Here is a 19,005-nt window from a genome sequence, read left to right on the forward strand (position 1 = left end):
ATTTTTCTTTATCCATTCATCTATTGAAGGGCATCTAGGTTAGTTGCACAGTTTAGCTATTGTGAATTGTGCTGCTATAAGCATTGATGTGGCTGTGTCCCTATAATATGCTGTTTTTAAGTCCTTTGGGTATAGACCAAGGAAGAGGAATAGCTGGGTTAACTGGTGGTTCCATTTCAAGTTTTCCAAGGAATCTTCATACTGCTTTCCATATTGGCTGCAACAATTTGCAATCCCACCAGCAAAGTATGAGTGTACCTTTTTCCCCACATCCTCACCAACACTTATTGTTGTTTGTCTTCATAAAAGCTGCCATTCTGACAGGAGTGAGTTGAAATCTTAGAGTAGCATTTGATTTGCATTTCTCTGATTGTTAGCAATGATGAACATTTTTTCATATATTTGTTGATTGATTGTATATCCTCTTCTGAGAAGTGTCTGTTCATGTCCTTGGCCCATTTATTGATTGGGTTATTTGTTTTCTTGGTGCTTAGCTTTTTGAGTTCTTTATATACCCTAGAGATTGTGCTCTATCTGATGTGTGAGGGGTGAAGATTTGCTTCCAAGATGTAATCTCTCTACTCACTTCAGATTGTTTCTTCTGCTGAGAAGAAACTTTTTAGTTTGAGCCCATCTCATATATTGATTCTTGCTTTTTAATTTTTGTACTATAGGAGTCTTATTAAGGAATTTGGGGCTAATCCCACAGGATGAAGATTAGGGCCTACTTTTTCTTCTATTTACTGCAGAGTCTCTGGTTTAATTCCTAAGTCTTTGATCCACTTTCAGATGAGTTTTGTGCGTGGTAAGAGATATGGGTTTAATTTCATTTTGTTGCATATGTATTTCCAGTTTTCCCAGCACCATTTGTTGAAGATGCTGTCTTTTCTCCAATGCATGTTTTTGACACCTTTGTCTAATATAAGATAACTGTAATTATGTGGGTTAGTCTCTGTGTCCTCTATTCTGTACCATTAGTTTACCAGTCTGTTTGGTGCCAATACCTTGCTGTTTTTGTTACTCTTGCTCTGTAGTATAGTTTAAGATCTGGTATAGTGATGCTGCCTGCTTCACTCTTCCTGCTAAGGATTGCTTTAGCTGTTCTGTGTCTCTTATTTTTTCCAGATGAATTTCATGATTGCTTTTTTTTATTTCTATGAGGAATGTCATTGGGATTTTTTTAATGAGAATTGCATTAAATCTGTATAGTGCTTTTGGAAGTATGGTCATTTTCATAATATTAATTCTGCCTATCCAAGAGCAAGGTGGGTCTTTCCATCTTCTAAAGTCTTCTTTGATTTCTTTCTGTAGGATTCTGTAGTTTTCATTGTATGTATCTTTTCCCTCTTTTGTTTAGTCGATTCCCAAGTACTTTATTTGTTTTGAGGCTATTGTAATGGGTTAGTTTTCCTTGTTTCCCTTTCAGATGATTTGTCACTGACATACAGAAATGCCTTTGATTTATGTGTGTTGATTTTATATCCTGCTACTTTGCTGAATTCATTTACTAGTTCTAGAAGTTTTCTGGTAGAGCTTTTTGGGTCTTCTAGGTATAGAATCATATTGTCAGCAAATAGTGCTAATTTAATTTCTTTTCCTATGCATATTCCTTTAATTTCTTTTGTCTAATTGCTCTGGCCAGTGTTTCAAGAACTATGTTAAATAGAAGTGGTGTAAGAGGGCATCCCTGTCTTGTTCCAGTTTTTAGAGGGAATGCCTTCAATTTTTCTCCATTTAGAATGATGTTGGCCAGGGGCTTAGTGTAGATAGCCTTTACGATGTTGAGATATGTTCTTCTTATTCCTAGTTTATCTAGAGTTTTGAACATGAAGGGGTGCTATATTTTGTCAAATGTTTTTTCTGCATCTGTTGAGATTATCATATGATTCTTATCTTTGAGTCTACTGATGTGATGAATTACATTTATTGATTTCCATATGTTGAACCATCTTGCATCCCTGGGGTGAATCCCACTTGATCGTGGTGCATGATCTTTTTGATATGTTTTTGTATTCGATTTGCCAGAATTTTTTTGAGAATTTTTGCATCTATGTTTATTAGAGATATTGATCTGAAGTTTTCTGTCTTTGTGTCTTTGTCTGGTTTTGGAATCGGGGTGATATTGGCCACATAGAATGAGTTTGGAAGAGCTCCCTCTTTTTCTATTTCCTGAAATAAATTGAAGACTATTGGTATTAGTTCTTCTTTAAAGGTCTTGTAGAACTTGGCTGTGTATCCATCTGGTCCTGGGCTTTGGTTGGTAGGCTTCTGATGGCATCTTCTATTTCATCACTTGATATTGGTCTGTGTAAATTGTGTATATCATCCTGATTCAATTTGGGCAAATCGGATGACATAAGAAATTTGTCGATGCCTTCAATATCTTCTATTTTACTGGAGTATAGTTTTCAAAATAATTTCTAATTATCCTCTATTTCTGTAGTGTCTGTTGTGATATTACCTTTTTTGTTGTGTATGCTGGTAATTTGAGTTTTCTCTCTCCTTCTCTTCATTAGCCTAACTAAGGGTCTGTCAATTGTTTTTCAAAGAAACAGCTTTTTTGTCAATTTTTTTCAATTGTCTCTTTTGTTTCAATTTCATTGATTTCAGCTCTAATTTTAATTATTTCCTGCTTTCTAATGTTTTTGGTGTTGATTTGTTTTTCTTTTTCTAGGGCTTTGAGATATAATGTTAGGTCATTTATTTGTTGACTTTTTCTTCTTTTAAGGAATGAACTCCATGCAATGAACTTTCCTCTTAGTACTGCTTTCAAGTGTCCCAGAGATTTTGATATGTTGTGTCTATGTTCTCATTGACCTCTAAGAATTTTTTAATCTCCTCCTTGATGTCTTCTGCAACTCATGCTCATTTAGTAGCATATTGTTTAATCTCCAGGTATTGGAGAAATTTTTATTTTTTATTTTGTCATTGATTTCTAATTTCAATCCAATATTTGTTTATTTTGTTATTTAACTTCACTTGATTTTCTTCTTTGATTAGCTTTTTCTTTAGGGTACTACCTCCCTCAGCTGATTTTCATTGTTTTTTGTTTCCTCTTCATGGAATATTTTTCCAAGGATGTTTTGTAGTGCCGATTTTTAGGTATAAATTCTTTTAACTTTTGTTTATCAGGGAAGGTTTTAATTTCATCATCAAATCTAAAGCTTAATTTTCCTTGATAAAAGATTCTTGGTTGGCATCCATTTTCTTTCAGAGCTTGATATATGTCATTTTAGGATCTTCTAGCTTTCAGGGTCTGTATTGAAAAATCTGCAGTTTTCTTAATGGGTTTTCCTCTATATGTAATCTGATTCCTTTCTCTCATGGCTTTTAAAATTATCTCCTTATTTTGTATGTTGGGCATTTTTATTATAGTGTGCCTTGCTTTGGATCTGTTGTGATTTTGTACATTCAGTGTCCTGTAGGCATTTTGAATTTGGATTTCCAGTTCATGATTCATGTTTGGAAAATTTTCTGATATTATTTCATTGAATGAATTGTTTATTCCTTTGGTTTGGACCTCTGTGCCCTCCTCTATCCCAGTAACTCTTTAATTTGGCCTTTTTATACTGTCCCATATTTCTTGAATGATTTCTTACCATTATCACTGTGTGGTCTATGTTCTTTTCAAGATTATATATTTTGTCTTCATTGTCTGATGTCTTGTCTTCCAAGTGGTCTACTCTTGATGATGCTTTCATTTGAGCTTTTGATTTATTGTTTTTCATTTCAAGGATTTCTGGTGTGTGTGTGTGTGTGTGTGTGTGTGTGTGTGTGTGTGTATTTAGAACCTCTCTCTCCCTGTTGAGGTGATATTTTGCTTCCTGTATTTGTTTATGTAGCTCCTTGTTGAAATGATCTTTCACTGCCTGTATTTGCTCTCTTATATCTTCTTGAGTTCACAGAACATTTTAATCATGTATATCCTGAACTCCTTTTCTATCATTCTGCTGTAGCTGCCAAGGATTCTGATAAGGTGGTATCTTGATTTGTTTGAGGCACTTTCTTCCCTTGTCTTTTCACTTTGCTTGTATGTCTTCCCTTCTAGCTCTGTGGGTCCTGGGTGTTATTGTTTTTACCCCACATGTTTGTAGTGTTCTTGTAGGGTTCTAACACCTCTCCTTTGTGTGGAAGGACAATGTTAACAGAACCTAATATCAACAATATACCATCTATGAACAATTTGTTGCTATTAAGATGTTTAGAGTTTGGTCTCAGTGTACAGAAATGTTGGATTTGATCATTATCTATAATAAGTAGTTTTGTAAAATGGTTTACAGTTTGTGATGGTGGACAATGACCTGGGGGTGGGGCATAGGATGATAAGCTGAGGAGGCAGGATGTGAGGATATAGAATTAATATATCTTAGGAAGGGTGAAAGAGAAATCTAATGAAGAGGGTTAGTTGCAAGAGAATAGACAAAGTAATTTAAGGTAAACAAGTACAAGGTAAGGCAGTAGAGTACATAAAACAAACACACATATGTATTTAGAAAAAAAAATGTTAAAATCGTAAGAATTGGAGAGAAAAAGGAAAGAAGAAAAAGGAAAAAGGGCATATACAACACCTTTATATTATATTATTCAGATGCTCCAGATCTCAAAATCCTAGTTCATGCAAAGTTCTTGTTTTTACCTATGTTGGGAATGAGAGTGGGAGGATAGAGAGGTATAAGAAAAAAGTGAGAAAAAAATGCTATAAGGAAGAAACCAGGATTGTTGATAGTTTTAGACATCCCTATTGTCCCTACTTCTCTTCTCATCCAATAGGTGGGTTGTCTGTTGTAAGCTGGTGTCTCTGCCCTCAGGATGGTGGAGGTAACCGGAGGTGGGATGGCTGGTCCTAGTGCAGGGTGCCTGGAAGCAGTGAATGGCACTTGCCAGTCCTTGCAGGGAGACTGCACCTCAAAGGTCTCTTTTTGGGACCACTCATATGACTTGAGCACCTGGTACTATCTCCCTATCTTTCTTGGAGATTTCCCAGTTCCTGGTCTCTCTGTTAGGCTCCAAACTTTAGCCCCATCTTCCTCTCCTATAGCAGTTCCCAATTGTAGGAACTCCCACACCGAGGCTCCCGTGAGCAGTGTCCTGGTCATACTGCGTACAACTGAGAGTTGTTTTGTGTTGGGCTAATACTATTGGGTTTCTACCACTAGGAAGAGGGGGAAGTTGGAAACTGGTACCTGGCCAGCTGGTGTTTGGGTGGGGTTGAGGCAGCTGGGTGGTGATGTTGTGCTGGGGGTAGGTAGCAGCTGAGTGTCCTGCGTGGGAGCAGAGTGAAGTCTGGGAATTCTGCAGATGTGCTGATAGGTGATTTTGCTAAGGCGCTTTCAAGCTCTGCATTGGCTAGAACTTTGAGGGCTTGGGTATTGGGAGCCAGGAGTCCTGCGCGGGGTCACAGAGCTGGTGATTTCTGCGCGAAAGCAGCTGCATAAGGTTCCTCTAACACTCTGAGATGCAGTATTCCGCTTGGTGAGATCGGAATTAAGAAGTAGATCTGGATTACGAAGTAACCCAGAATGCTGCCTCCCTCTGGCTTGCCATCTTCCTTCTCTCCCAAACTCATTTTTTATGATATAAAATAGACATATTTCTATACCAAGATCTTACTGGGAACATCCTTATTTAACTTCCAAGCCCTCTCAAATTCATTCTTCCAGTATTAATTGCATCTACATTGTCCTCTGCATGTAAGAGAAGAGTAAAAGCTATTCCAGAAGCAACGGCATAGGACCCATGCAGTCTTTTTCCTATGAGGCCATCCTGTTCTCACTGTGATGTAATTAAAAAAAAAAAAAAAAGGACAACTAAGATGGCATTCATTTTCAAAATGGTACCACTCTGAAAGGGGTGCTCCTCTTCAACCCACAAGTCTTAATTAATCCTTTGATTTAAGAGCTGTAAACAACTTGAAAAATCAGTGAAGAGATCCTGGCCAAGTATGCACCATATTCTCCATAAATAGGCTAATGGAGACACCTTTGCTTCTGCTGCAGAGCCACTGAGACATTGAGTCTTTAGCCAAGAATTCGGAGATCTTTCAAAAGTATATTAAAGGATTACAGGCAGGGATACCTGCTGAGATCAAAATAAAAAATCAAAGTAAGAAAAATCCAACCTTTGTAAGAGTGTCAAGATCTCACAAAAGTGCTGCCTTTTATAAGTAATCAACTGGAGATTTAAGTTTTGAAGAAACAAAATTAAAAGTTCTATTTAAAATGATAATATAAAATTTTTTAGACAGCTCTATAAATTTTCAACTGAGTAATAATATAAAAGCTTAAAAATTTAAAGCTTAGAACTATTTGAAAGTACAAAAAAATGAAATAAACCCAAGATAGTCTTATAAATTGAACTCTTATCAAATCTTTGCAAAACATATTCTTTAAACATACTTTATGTTAATATCTCAATAAATTGTTCTTATGCAGACTTCTGCCTTTGGAAATCAACAATCTTTACCCAGAATTTGACTTTTTTGACAGCGTGATTCTTGTACTTTTTAAAATTATTTCCTTCAGAAAATTACACGGATGATTTTGAAGATGCAGAGGATATAGGTGTACCTTTGATTTCTAAAGATGAAGAGACTCATTCCAAGGAAAATCTCAAATCAGAAAAAATAAATGTACCCAAACAGGTATACATTGATTATATATTTGACAGTTTTGCTGCTACTTTATCAATTTGGATGACTATTGCCATATAGGGGGTTCTTCATAGTCTTGTTCAATATTGTAAACTTATTTGTCTTTTGAGACTCAAACATTTTCTTAACTCAGAATATCAATTTAATGTAAAATCTAAAGAACAAAATCAAAGTATCAGTGAATTTATGAGTTGTTTTTTGCCAGATTATTTCCTTAAATCAAGCTTTAGAAATTCAAACAATTAAAATGTAAAACTTATTTTTAAACTTGTATCTGAAATTACACTTCTCTTTGGTAGGTCTTGTCCTTGTGAAGTATAACAAATACCATTTCTCAGTATTTGTCATTGGTAACATTAGTATCTGAAACTTTACTTTAAGGAAGTATATTATTTCATTCACATTCAGCAGTGCCATACTCTAATCCTCTCATTTCTCAGTTCTTCAAGAATTATTCAGGGCTATTGCCAACTGAATAGAATTTATCTTTGAAAAGTTAGTGAGCTAACTAGTAGGGTAATTGCTAATTGTTATTCTTCTTATTCTGGGTGCAGTCTCTTTTGGAACTGTATGTTACAGCTAGATGATTTGAACATGTACAAAACCATAGACTCTCTTGAAGAGAAAAAAAAATTGGGGGTATTCATAAATACTCCTATCTTCAAGTTTACTTGATAATTTATCCTTGAGTAATTTATGTCACTCACTCTGAGGGGAAAAAATAAGCTTAGAAATAACACAAAGATTGATATGGCCTTGATCAATTTAATGGATTTTTATTTGAAATATGGCCTTTATAATATTTTATAAAAAATTAATAAGTCAATAGAAGGCACAGTAGTACAATGTATCAAGAAAATCTACCTACATAAAAATGTGTCAACCTAAGTATGGAGGGCTTATAGAGAGCTGTCTGCGTATGAGTCAAAACAGGAAGAAATTAAAGCACTGCTGTTAATGAGAGGACCATACCCACTGCCTAATCCGGTAGGCAATAAGATGATACTAACTAGAAAACATACTCTAAGGAACTTGTAATATTGCCTTTCCATTTGGTGGCCTGGCTTTCTAAAAAGTTTTGTCTTTTAAAATGGATGAAACACGGAATGTATGTTATATTTGATTATAATTTTGAATTATAAGGAAAAAATGACAATGTTATAATTGTAGGCTGTTGTTTGAAGTAACTCTATTATCTTAATGTTCAAAAAAATCAGAATTTTTGAGTAAAGTAAATAAGCACATGACACCTAGATATTTTAAGCAAGGCTTTTTAAGGACTAAATTGGTTTTAGTAATTGGCAAGGTTTGAAAGAGATTTTTAGAAGTTCTTTCAGAACTATAGTCCCTTAGGCTTGGAAAATTATCAGTGAATGAGAGTGGTGACAGGAACCTAGAAAACGGTTTCTGATCTTCTCACAGTGGAGTAAAGCGCTGGTTTTCAAATTTGTAACTGTTTGTATTGAAGTTGTTTTATCTACTTTTGATTTCACGAACTATATAATTATTTTTATCCTTTAAATTAGGAAGAAGAGAAAACCGGTATGCTGGCTAATGGTAAATATTATGTATACTCATGTGTTTTAGTTGGCCAAAAATCAGTGTGTTCAAAATTCTATCGAAATAATTCTGAAAAATCACTCTTTTGTTTTTAAATGTCTCTAAGACATTAAAGTTTATAACTTTTCTTAATCATGAGCATATCTTAAATCCAGTGTTACATTTAAGAATGTTTCCTTTTTGTTATTTTTCTCAGGCCCTTTGCCTTCCACTTATAAATACACATCAGACCTATATATAATCATAAATATGTATGCAGATATTAGCCTACTTTTTGTGCATATATATGTTTATACACACATACGTATAAAATTATATACCACTTAGAATGGTGTGCTGTTGCACGCCTGTAATCCCAGTGGCTCAGGAGGCTGAGACAGGAGGATAAAGAGTTCAAAGCCAGTTTCAGCAACAAGAAGACACTAAGCAACTTAGTGAGACTCTGTCTCTAAATAAAATACAAAATAGGGCTGGGATGTGGCTGAGCAGCTGAGTGCCCCTGAGTTCAGTCCCTGGTTATCCCCTACCCCCCTCCAAATTATATACCATTTGTGTATAAACATCTGTTTTTATGCATTTTATTGTTTTATGTAAATGATTAATTTTATTGATCAAAGGAACCACACTATGTTCCTTATATTTTTTTCTTTTATATTTTTCCAGTTGTGCTGCTTGATTCATTAGATTCTATTGAAGAGGTAAACCTTGATGAACAAGATAAAGCAACAACTAAGCCAGAGGCCCTACCAGAAAAGACTGAAAATGAAATGACAGGAACAGGTAAAAGGGAAAAGTTTTCTATTCTCTAAATATGGAATACTTCATGACTAATTGGTTTCGTTCCTAGGAAAACATGTAAAATAACCATGTTGACAAAATTTTAAATCTTTTTTCTAATTAAATTTTTCTATGGTATTTAACAATTGAATCAGAACTTGCTAATGGTGACACTTAATGCTGATGGATCAAGTTGAGCATGGTTAAATAATTATAAGAATGATGCTGTTGAAGCAAAGTATAGGTGAATATTAATTAATTTGCTGTGCCTTTCCAAACTATTCAGTTTAATTTGCCATGTGTAGAAGAAATGGGACCGTTGCCTTACTGTGCTTTTCCACAGTTTCCTTTCTTTAGTAAAAAACTAAGTTACATCCCAAAATCCTAGGATATAACTAATCTTTCTTAAAGCTTTGGTCTCAAAAAATCTTTGAGACAATGCTTTCTCAAACATTTTCAAGCAGTGAAACCCTTATCTCTGGTTGAAATTTCATATAGAACTCTCTATATAGGCAAAATGCTATTTTCTCTCTCAATATAAGAATATAAGGTTACATTGGTAACATTTACCTATGAAATTAGTGAAAACAATAAAATGATCTTTTGAAAATTTTGTTATATTCTCACAATACTGTCAGTCTTCCACTGTGTGTATATGTTGTTTTTGTTGTATAGTAAAAAAATATTCTTGGTTTACCACATGAATAGTTGCAAATGGGAACTTTTTAATCATCTTGCTTTGCAATCTTTCAGGATATTTATTAGTCAACTAAACTTATTCAGACACTTGAATAAAAGAACAGTAATCCCAAACTCTAAACATCAGCTTGCATTTCATTTTTATTTTATTTTTTTGTTTTTTTTTTATTACTGAAGTATACTATACCTGTAGAAAAGTTCATGTATCATAATAGTGTAACTTAATGAATTTTTAAATACTAAACACACTCATGTAATCAGCAACCAGACCAGAAAACAAAAGAAGACCCACAATGTCCTGTCAAATCTCTTATTTCTAGTTACTATACTTCCAAAAGTCATCACTGTCTGGATTTGATGAACCCTCTTTCATCTTCAAATATAGATATAAAGGTCAAAAAATTAGATCTTTGTATGAGACAGAATTTTTCCATCAAGGATGTCACTCACTTGTTGACCAGCTGACTCTTCTACCATAATGAAAGTGTGTGCAGAGCCCATGCCCCTCAGCCTTGCTACTATTTATTTGAATAAATATGCCACATAGATGATAGTCGACTTGCACAGTATTCAGTAAGCAGACAGGAATTATTTTAATGAAACAATGCATAACTACAACTTTTCTAATCAGAAGTAATTATAAGAATCTCATGTATGTGGAGGATAGCCAGAGAAATTTTAAGATATGCATAAAAACAAGAGAAGGCAAACGTTATCAAAAATATTATGTCTTCAAAATACCACTGTTTTGGAAATTACATGAGTAGGAAGATCAAGTTTTACTGATTTTTTAAGTTCCAAAGCATAATTTTGTGTGTGATGCTAACCAAACATCTGTGGAACACAAGATTTTCCCTGAAAAACTGTGATTATTTTTATAATAGTAGGAAAACTGCTTTTGTGGGTTGTTAAGAAAAACTCAAAAATGAGAAGTATATTACTAAACACAAAAATTCTAAGATGGCCTAATGTATAAAAAGCTGTAGTTTTTAAGTTTTGTTTCTTAAATGTTCTTGACTGAAATATTTTGATTAGTCAATTACTAGAAGACAGTAGAGCATGAATTTTCTATCATTTAGACATGGATTCATAGTCCTAGCCTTCCCTCTTATCAGCTGTGTGACACCAGACAATTACCCTAAGCCTGTTTCTTCAGAGGTGAAAGATTTATATAATGAAAATTATAGAACCCTAAAGAAAGATATAGAAGAAGACCTTAGAAGATGGAAAAATATACCCTGCTCATGGATAGGTAGAACTAACATCATCAAAATGGCGATATTACCAAAAGTTCTCTATAAGTTCAATGCAATGCCAATCAAAATCCCAATGGAATTTCTTGTAGAAATAGATAAAAGAATCATGAAATTCATATGGAATAATAAAAGACCCAGAATAGCAAAAACAATGCTAAGCAGGAAGTGTGAATCAGGCGGTATAGCGATACCAGACTTCAAACTATACTACAGAGCAATAGTAACAAAAACAGCATGGTACTGGTACCAAAACAGGAGGGTGGACCAATGGTACAGAATAGAGGACACAGAAACCAATCCACAAAACTACAACTATCTTATATTTGATAAAGGGGCTAAAAGCATGCAATGGAGGAAGGATAGCATCTTCAACAAATGGTGCTGGGAAAACTGGAAATCCATTTGCATCAAAATGAATCTGAACCCCTATCTCTCGCCATGCACAAAAGTTAACTCAAAATGGATCAAGGAGCTTGATATTAAATCAGAGACACGGCATCTGATAGAAGAAAAAGTTGGTTATGATCTACATACTGTGGGATCGGGCCCCAAATTCCTCAATAGGACACCCATAGCGCAAGAGTTAACAACTAGAATCAACAAATGGGACTTACTCAAACTAAAAAGTTTTTTCTCAGCAAAAGAAACAATAAGAGAGATAAACAGGGAGCCTACATCCTGGGAACAAATCTTTAATCCACACACTTCAGATAGAGCCCTAATAACCAGAATATACAAAGAACTCAAAAAATTAGACAATAAGATAACAAATAACCCAATCAATAAATGGGCCAAGGACCTGAACAGACAGTTCTCAGAGGAGGACATAGAATCAATCAATAAGTACATGAAAAAATGCTCACCATCGCTAGCAGTTAGAGAAATGCAAATCAAAACTACCCTAAGATACCACCTCACTCCAGTAAGATTGGCAGCCATTAGGAAGTCAAACAACAATAAGTGCTGGAGAGGATGCGGGGAAAAGGGCACTCTTGTTCATTGCTGGTGGGACTGCAAATTGGTGCAGCCAATTTGGAAAGCAGTATGGAGATTTCTTGGAAAGCTGGGAATGGAACCACCATTTGACCCAGCTATTCCCCTTCTCGGTCTATTCCCTAAAGACCTAATAAGAGCATGTTACAGAGACACTGCTACAACGATGTTCATAGCAGCACAATTCACTATAGCAAGATTATGGAATCAGCCTAGATGCCCTTCAATAGATGAATGGATAAAAAAAATGTGGCATTTATACACAATGGAGTATTACTCTGCATTAAGGAACGACAAAATCATAGAATTTGGAGGGAAATGGATGGCATTAGAGCAGATTATGCTAAGTGAAGCTAGTCAATCGTTAAAAAACAAATACCAAATGACCCCTTTGATATAAGGGGAGTAAACAAGGACAGGGTAAGGACGAAGAGCTTGAGAAGAAGATTTACATTAAACAGGGATGAGAAAAGGGGAGGGGAGGAGAGGGGAGGGGGTATAGTAGAGAATAGGACAGACAGCAGAATACATCAGACACTAGAAAGGCAATATGTCAATCAATGGAAGGGTAACTGATGTGATACAGCAATTTGTATACGGGGTAAAGTTGGGAGTTCATAACCCACTTGAATCAAACTGTGAAAGATGATGTATTAAGAACTGTGTAATGTTTTGAACGACCAACAATTAAAAAAAAAATAAAATAAAAAAAAAAGATGAGGTCTTATAATTGTCAATAGAGATAATGTGCAGTACATTGCTAAGATTATCGCCCTCTGCTATAATAAAGAACCTGAAGGATATAGTATAAGCATTTTGGGGCTGTGAAATATTAAATTTAGTGTATTTCAAAATTATAGTCCGAAGTCTTCAAATGAGCATCTGAACTTGGTATTAAAACTGATAATTTTGATGGTTGTTGTTTACCATGTTTCTCTTAATAATAAGTAGCTGGTTTGATTAAAATATTGTCAAAGATTCTCTTATTTGTGATATCATTTGTGAAATTCTCTATAATTTTTGTATTAAAACATTATCAAATATAAAAATGAGACTTTCTTAGCATCAAGCCAGGTGTAACCTTTCCCTTACTTTCATTTGTCTCCCAGGCAAGTACCATTTTGTGCTATGGCTGCATGACTGGATAGTGTCTCAGAATGATACTGTCGCTCCATGAAACTAGGCTGTTTCCTCTGAAAAACAGGATTTGACACTTCTCAATTTTCTAAATTTGAAAAATATAGGAAGCTTTTTACTTGTAATATGTATAAAATACTTACACAGTTTTCTCTTTTTAATTTAAGAGGTAGATAAGTAAGCCTCCCCCCCTTCCACTTTCTCCTAAAATGCCTGAAGAAAAGTTAATTTTTCATGTTCATGGAATTAATTTTAATATGACTGATAAAGGACTTAGGTTAGGAAAAAGTACCTTTCCCTGCTGTTTTTGAGCTGCCCTTAATATGTCCTTATCCCTTTTCTAATTTTCAGGTCATTTATTTTTCTGCATGTTTGATCTTTTGTTGCTTTAAAGCCTGGAGGCTCTTCTGACACCTCATACCCATTAAATTGGGTGCAAACATTCACCATCAGAGTCATTTCTTTTATGAATATTTAGCAAATATTTAAGTGAACTAATATATTTGTAAAGGACAGAAAACTTTGTACTTTTCTTTTTTTTTGTAAAAATTCTTTCAGTAGTGCTACTCTGAGTGTAACTGGTGGTTTAGAGGGAAAGTTCGGTTCAGCTTAACAGGCAAGATCTTTTTCCTCATATCCTCGTAGAAAATCTCTGCCCCTTAACTCTTATTAATTCTGTTCAAACTGTATTCCAAATAGCCCTGGTGACCTGAAGCATTAGCTAGAAAGAAATTTCACCATAAGGTATTCTTATACACTCATATGTGGCAGTCAACTGTTTCTTACATTTAGAGTTGAAAATAGCCCTTCAGAGTTATGCACTATACAGTTTAAAGTATAAACACACACGCGCACACACACGTATAAATTTTTAAACAATTAACTATGAATATCAAGGGAAGAGAAGACTGGTCACCCTATTTCTTTCACTTTTTTCCCCTCTTCTATGACTTATTCTCTAATTTTGAAATTTCTGCTAGGGATGAATATTTAAAAATTATTAAGAAAACACTCTAATATCTGACATTATTATTGTGATTCGTTTTTTCAAATTGTTCCTTATAGAATCTATTTGTCAGCTAGTAGGAAGAGAAGGTTAATAGAAGGAAGAGTTAACAGTGAAATTAATGTTTCTATTTGGGGTAACTGAGTAAATAATAATCTCATTAGCTAAAATAGGAAATACAGTAGAACAAGTTTTGGTGAGGGAGAGGGATATAATAAATTTATTTGATGTTATTTATTTGATGTTAGATGTGATGTAGTTACCTGATAATCTAAAGGTCTTAAAGAATTTGATGTTTAGAAAAGAGATAAGGACAAAAGACGTAGATTGGGGAGACATGAGTATATGAGTAATAGTAAGGGACTCGATGGAATTAGTCATCTTAAAAAAAACAGAAGGTTAAAAAAGAGGGCTAAAGAGCTAAAGATAGACACCCCACCTCCCAGGATAAGCAGCCCTCAGGTTTGTAGGCAGATCATGGCAAAGAAAGGAAGAAGAAACAAATCAATAGGAAAAGGACAATGGCAGGTGTTTCACAGATTTGAAAAGTACTAAAGATGGATGGATTGGGCCATTAAGAAATTACTTTGGATTACAATAGCTTTAGCAAGTTCTTGGAATATATAGTGGATTGCACAGTGAGAAGAATACATTGTAACTGAAAAAACTGCAGAGTACAAGATGGTTTGGAACAGGAGGGAGAGAGAAAGGAGAGAGAGAGGGAGGGAGGGGGGGAGAGAGAGAGAGAGAGAGAGAGAGAGAGAGAATGGTAGCAGTAAGGGAAAGGTAGAATCCTTCAAAAGAATGTATCAGTTTAGGAAATTTTTATCCAGTTTTAAACAATGCAAAGAGTTTGCTTAAGGATAATGGGAAGAGAGGGCAGAAACTAGTGAGGTCAGACTTTACAGTCACCTTGTCAGGACGGGTCTCAAGTTGCTAAAATGCAGTTATTGAGCCTGCTGTGGTTTTTATATTGTAGGCTATAGTCGTGGATTATGTAGGTTTCTACTTTGTTGTGCTTTTATAATGTTGCTATTGTCCTACAGCCTTGTTCACCATTCCTAATTGGATTAAGAAAGGGTAATAGTGTTTTATATTTCTCATGTGTTTATGATGTAATTATACCTAGGAATTTATATTTATTTCAATAGGCCTGTCTTATGGACAGAGCAATAGTGACATTGAAGCCCTACATCATGCTTATTGTCATATAGCTCATTCTTTGGAAGATGCAGAAGAACAAAGAACTGAGAGTTTTACAGTAGAAAATATCAAGAACTCAGTGAAAGATCATCCTCAAGAAAATGAAGAGTCTTCAAAAAACATCTCTACTACTGAATCTGGTAAAAGCTGATGGGTGGGTGGGTGGGTGGATGGATGGATGGATATAAGTTTCAACTCTTTGAAACCCTCTCTAAATATTTTCCAGTGTAGTTTAATTTAAATAATAATTTGTCTAAGTGATTGTTTCTGTTTCTGAACTTGAAGGATTTGTTCAGATGAAATCCAGAATCATTGCTTTAATTAAAAAGAATCAAACAGAATAAAATTTCAGTTTCTCTTCAAATATGCTTTGACCAAATTAAAACTTAGTTGACACTTTTTACTTTTAATGTACCTATATTAAAGATTTTTAAGATTTCAACTAAATACATACTTAGCAAACATATAAATATAAATCTGATATTGACATTAGAAATATGTATTTGATTTTGATATTTGATAAATATCAAAGGAGACTTTCCTGGTACAAACACTTTATGGTGGGAAGCTGGGTTTATTGTGCATTTTGTTAACTATGTCCATTAGAGAAAATGAAAACTAAGTAATTGGCTTTCAATTTTTGGTTTCTCCTTTAACTTTTTTTCCCCTCTTAGATCTGCCCACAATAGAGGAGCTAATGAAACCTATCAGAATAGATTCTTTTGGGATCACTGGTCTTGATTTACAACCTGTCAGGTATGAGTTTTTTGGAATGTATTGCGCAGGTAGATTGATTGGTTCATTGAGTTTTTAGTTGCTTATTTGTGTATTGCTTTGTCATTAGAAACCTATGCAATCGTTTTTTTCCCACTTACTCCTTCCTAGTGAATTACTAATGTCTAAATTACTCGTATATGTATCTACCTATAAGCCCCTGCACGCTCTTTGTATTTATTCTCATTCGGTTAGTTATCAAAATTCTTCTAGTGCTAAAACAATTTGCTACTAAGAAAGTTCCTACCATTAATTAGTACTAAAGCTCCTCACTGAAAAACACAATCTTTTCAACTTTAAATAGAATAGGAGGAGTTTATTCAGTTTTGGGAAAGTAAATTTTATTGTGTGATTTATAAATACTCATAGGTTTACTTCTTTATAAACCAGTAAGTTTTGACTTAGTCATAGACTGGCCATAATCTCACAGGGTGAGTTCTGTGATCACAGGAGAAAAGGACTTCATAAAAAATGCTTTACTGCCAGTACAGTTTAATAGAAGAGTGTGCAACCCAATGTGATTCTTCAACACAGAATAGCACTTTACAGTAACCTTTGCATTTTATGTCGAATTTACAGTGTGACATTCCATGTCACATGATCCTCATAACATATAAGACAAGTTTCTTTATTCTCATCATTCAAATGATGAATCTGAATTAAGCCAAACCTAGTGGTGGAACTCTCATAAGAACCAGATGGTGGTCACAACAGCTCACATTTCTCATGCTTACCATGCACAGGTATAATGCAAAGTTCTTGTCATATATTATTTAACCCTTCAGCAACCCCATGGGCATAGTCCATTATTATTCCTGTTTCACAGACAAGAAAACTGAGATTGAAGGCTAAAATAAATAATTACCCAAGCTCAAATGATTGTAACCAGAGAACACAGGCAATCTTTAAACATTTGTGTTGTCAGATCTTTGATCTTTATGAAATATTTCTGTGAGACTTTAATCACTTGCTCCTTTGTGTTTTCAACAAACACATCTGAGCTCTTCCTGCACTACTTCTCATCATGTAAATGTACATGGAAGTAATTTCTTGTCATTTCCATATTTGTCCTATTGAGAAGAAATAAACAGTGAAGTTTACACTAAAATTCATGCTAAATATAGTATTCTTCCACTTATATTTAATGCTAGGTAGTATTTTTAAAGGGGAGACTGCTCACTGAGCATTGTTGTCTGGAGGTGTGTTAGTGGGGTTGAAGGTAAGGCTCAGCTCCACACAGTCATTTCATGACTCAGGCTCTTTCTGTCATCTTGCTGGGCATCACCCAGCAAGCTTATAGGGAAGGAGAATGACTTTCTTCTAATGGCCTCAGCACAGAAGTGCCACAGTACATCAGTTCACATTCTCTTGGTAAAAATGAGCACATCTAACTAGCTAACCAGTCTAAGAGGGTTGAGAAATGTGGTTTGCTTATGTGCCTAGAAAGAAAAGCAAATTAGTTTTATAATTATCTCTGCCAGAATATACCCTTCTAATAATGAAATTTCCATATCACTCTTCTTCATACATAGACACACTCATCTTCTCCCTAAAGCAGATAGCCCAAAGTACCACTCAGGACTGCCTCCATTTGAAGGACCAGGATTTCCTGATGAAGCGCAGTCCTCTCCATTAGGTTTGGGTGTGGCTCCACCTTGCCCACCAATGGATGAAGTAAAAAGGCAAGTTATATGCTCCCTTTTAGTATATAATGATGAAACTACAACAAATACTCCTATTCAGAAAAGGAAAGTATGAGGAAAACACAGCAACCAATGTTGCAACTTTGAAAACACTGGAATGACTTTGTAAAGACCCCCCACTTTGGGGATGGAGATTTTCCTTGATTAAGTTATTCTAGTCTGCAAGATATTGTTCTGGATAGCCCCTGGCTCCCATCTTTGGAGCATTCAGCTTGTATGTTATTACCATTGGCCCCAACCAAAGTAGGTTTTGTGAGGACCTGGGGGCTACACTGCTTTCTCAATCCATTTCCTGCCTATAGGTAGTTTTAGTGCTCCCTGTAGCTGACATTTTGCATTTTTGTTTTGTTTCAAATAGGATTGTGTGATTTCAGAAAGTTTTTAGTAACCTTCTGATCTGTTTGATTCCAGTTAGATCCATATGCCAGTAATTATACTTAAAGTTCTTTGCTAGACAAAGGTTTTAAGTCTGCTTTATATCTAGGGTTCCTTGAAACCCTTTTTTGTTTGTTTGGTTTTGCTCTCAATTTATTTGCAGCTCTTTGGATATTTTGGGAAAGAGAACCTTAAATGTGAAATGGATATCTTCATTGTCAAGGGACTGATGAATTCTTTTTGACTGAGATGTCTCATAAAACCTCATTTCTCATACCATTTATCAACGCTAAGTCTTATTCTATGGGTCCAGACATAGAGAGTGAATCTAGTGGGCCCCGAGTTTCTAGACTCTTGTCTATTCCCTTATATGGTTCCTTATAAACCAGACCAGTCTATCTGGAGCTCATCTGTTTTTTTTATATATCTTAAGTGAAAGCAGCCAGTAGTAGACGGGAGTAAAATCTGTTCTGTCCAGCCATTTATCTTAGTACTCCAGGTTTAGTAGGTAAAGAAGCTCTTCTTTATAAGCTGTTGTAGGTGACAGTTTAGCACGTGTTTTGTACTGTAAAACAGATCTTCAGACTCTGCTATCAGGTTTCCTCCCACCCACAACCTGACCACTAAGCCACTACATTGATCTCTAGTCATCCTAGCATTTACATTTCCAAAGGCAAGAACTAGTGAACAGCCATGAAAAGTAGCAAGGAAGTATTATTTACTTAATACCCAACAAGAACGGAAAACAATCTTGATTAGGTTCTGCTGCTGTGAAGAAGGAAAGCACTATTACATATTCTGATGATTTCCAACTACTTAAGTTCAGCAATTACTAGGAAGCCAGTCCATATATGGGAAATTAGTAGCCTCTTA

At 35.0% G+C, this 19,005-nt stretch overlaps 1 protein-coding gene across 5 annotated transcripts in view; it reads left to right on the forward strand.

Annotated features, from left to right (window-relative positions):
* Positions 1-19,005, forward strand: part of Cep162 (centrosomal protein 162) — an 81,014-nt gene that overhangs the window by 17,699 nt on the left and 44,310 nt on the right. For 4 of the 5 annotated variants that reach the window (XM_078019653.1, XM_005324747.5, XM_078019654.1 and 1 more), the window contains 5 exons: positions 6,522-6,640; positions 8,176-8,206; positions 8,873-8,989; positions 15,229-15,420; positions 15,955-16,036. In XM_078019653.1, coding sequence (XP_077875779.1) covers positions 6,522-6,640; positions 8,176-8,206; positions 8,873-8,989; positions 15,229-15,420; positions 15,955-16,036 — 541 coding nt within the window. The remainder of the gene's footprint in view (positions 1-6,521; positions 6,641-8,175; positions 8,207-8,872; positions 8,990-15,228; positions 15,421-15,954; positions 16,037-19,005) is intronic. The other variant, XM_078019655.1, reaches the window with a different exon arrangement.

Source organism: Ictidomys tridecemlineatus, chromosome 8, assembly GCF_052094955.1.
Source record: "Ictidomys tridecemlineatus isolate mIctTri1 chromosome 8, mIctTri1.hap1, whole genome shotgun sequence".
NCBI lineage: Eukaryota > Metazoa > Chordata > Mammalia > Rodentia > Sciuridae > Ictidomys > Ictidomys tridecemlineatus.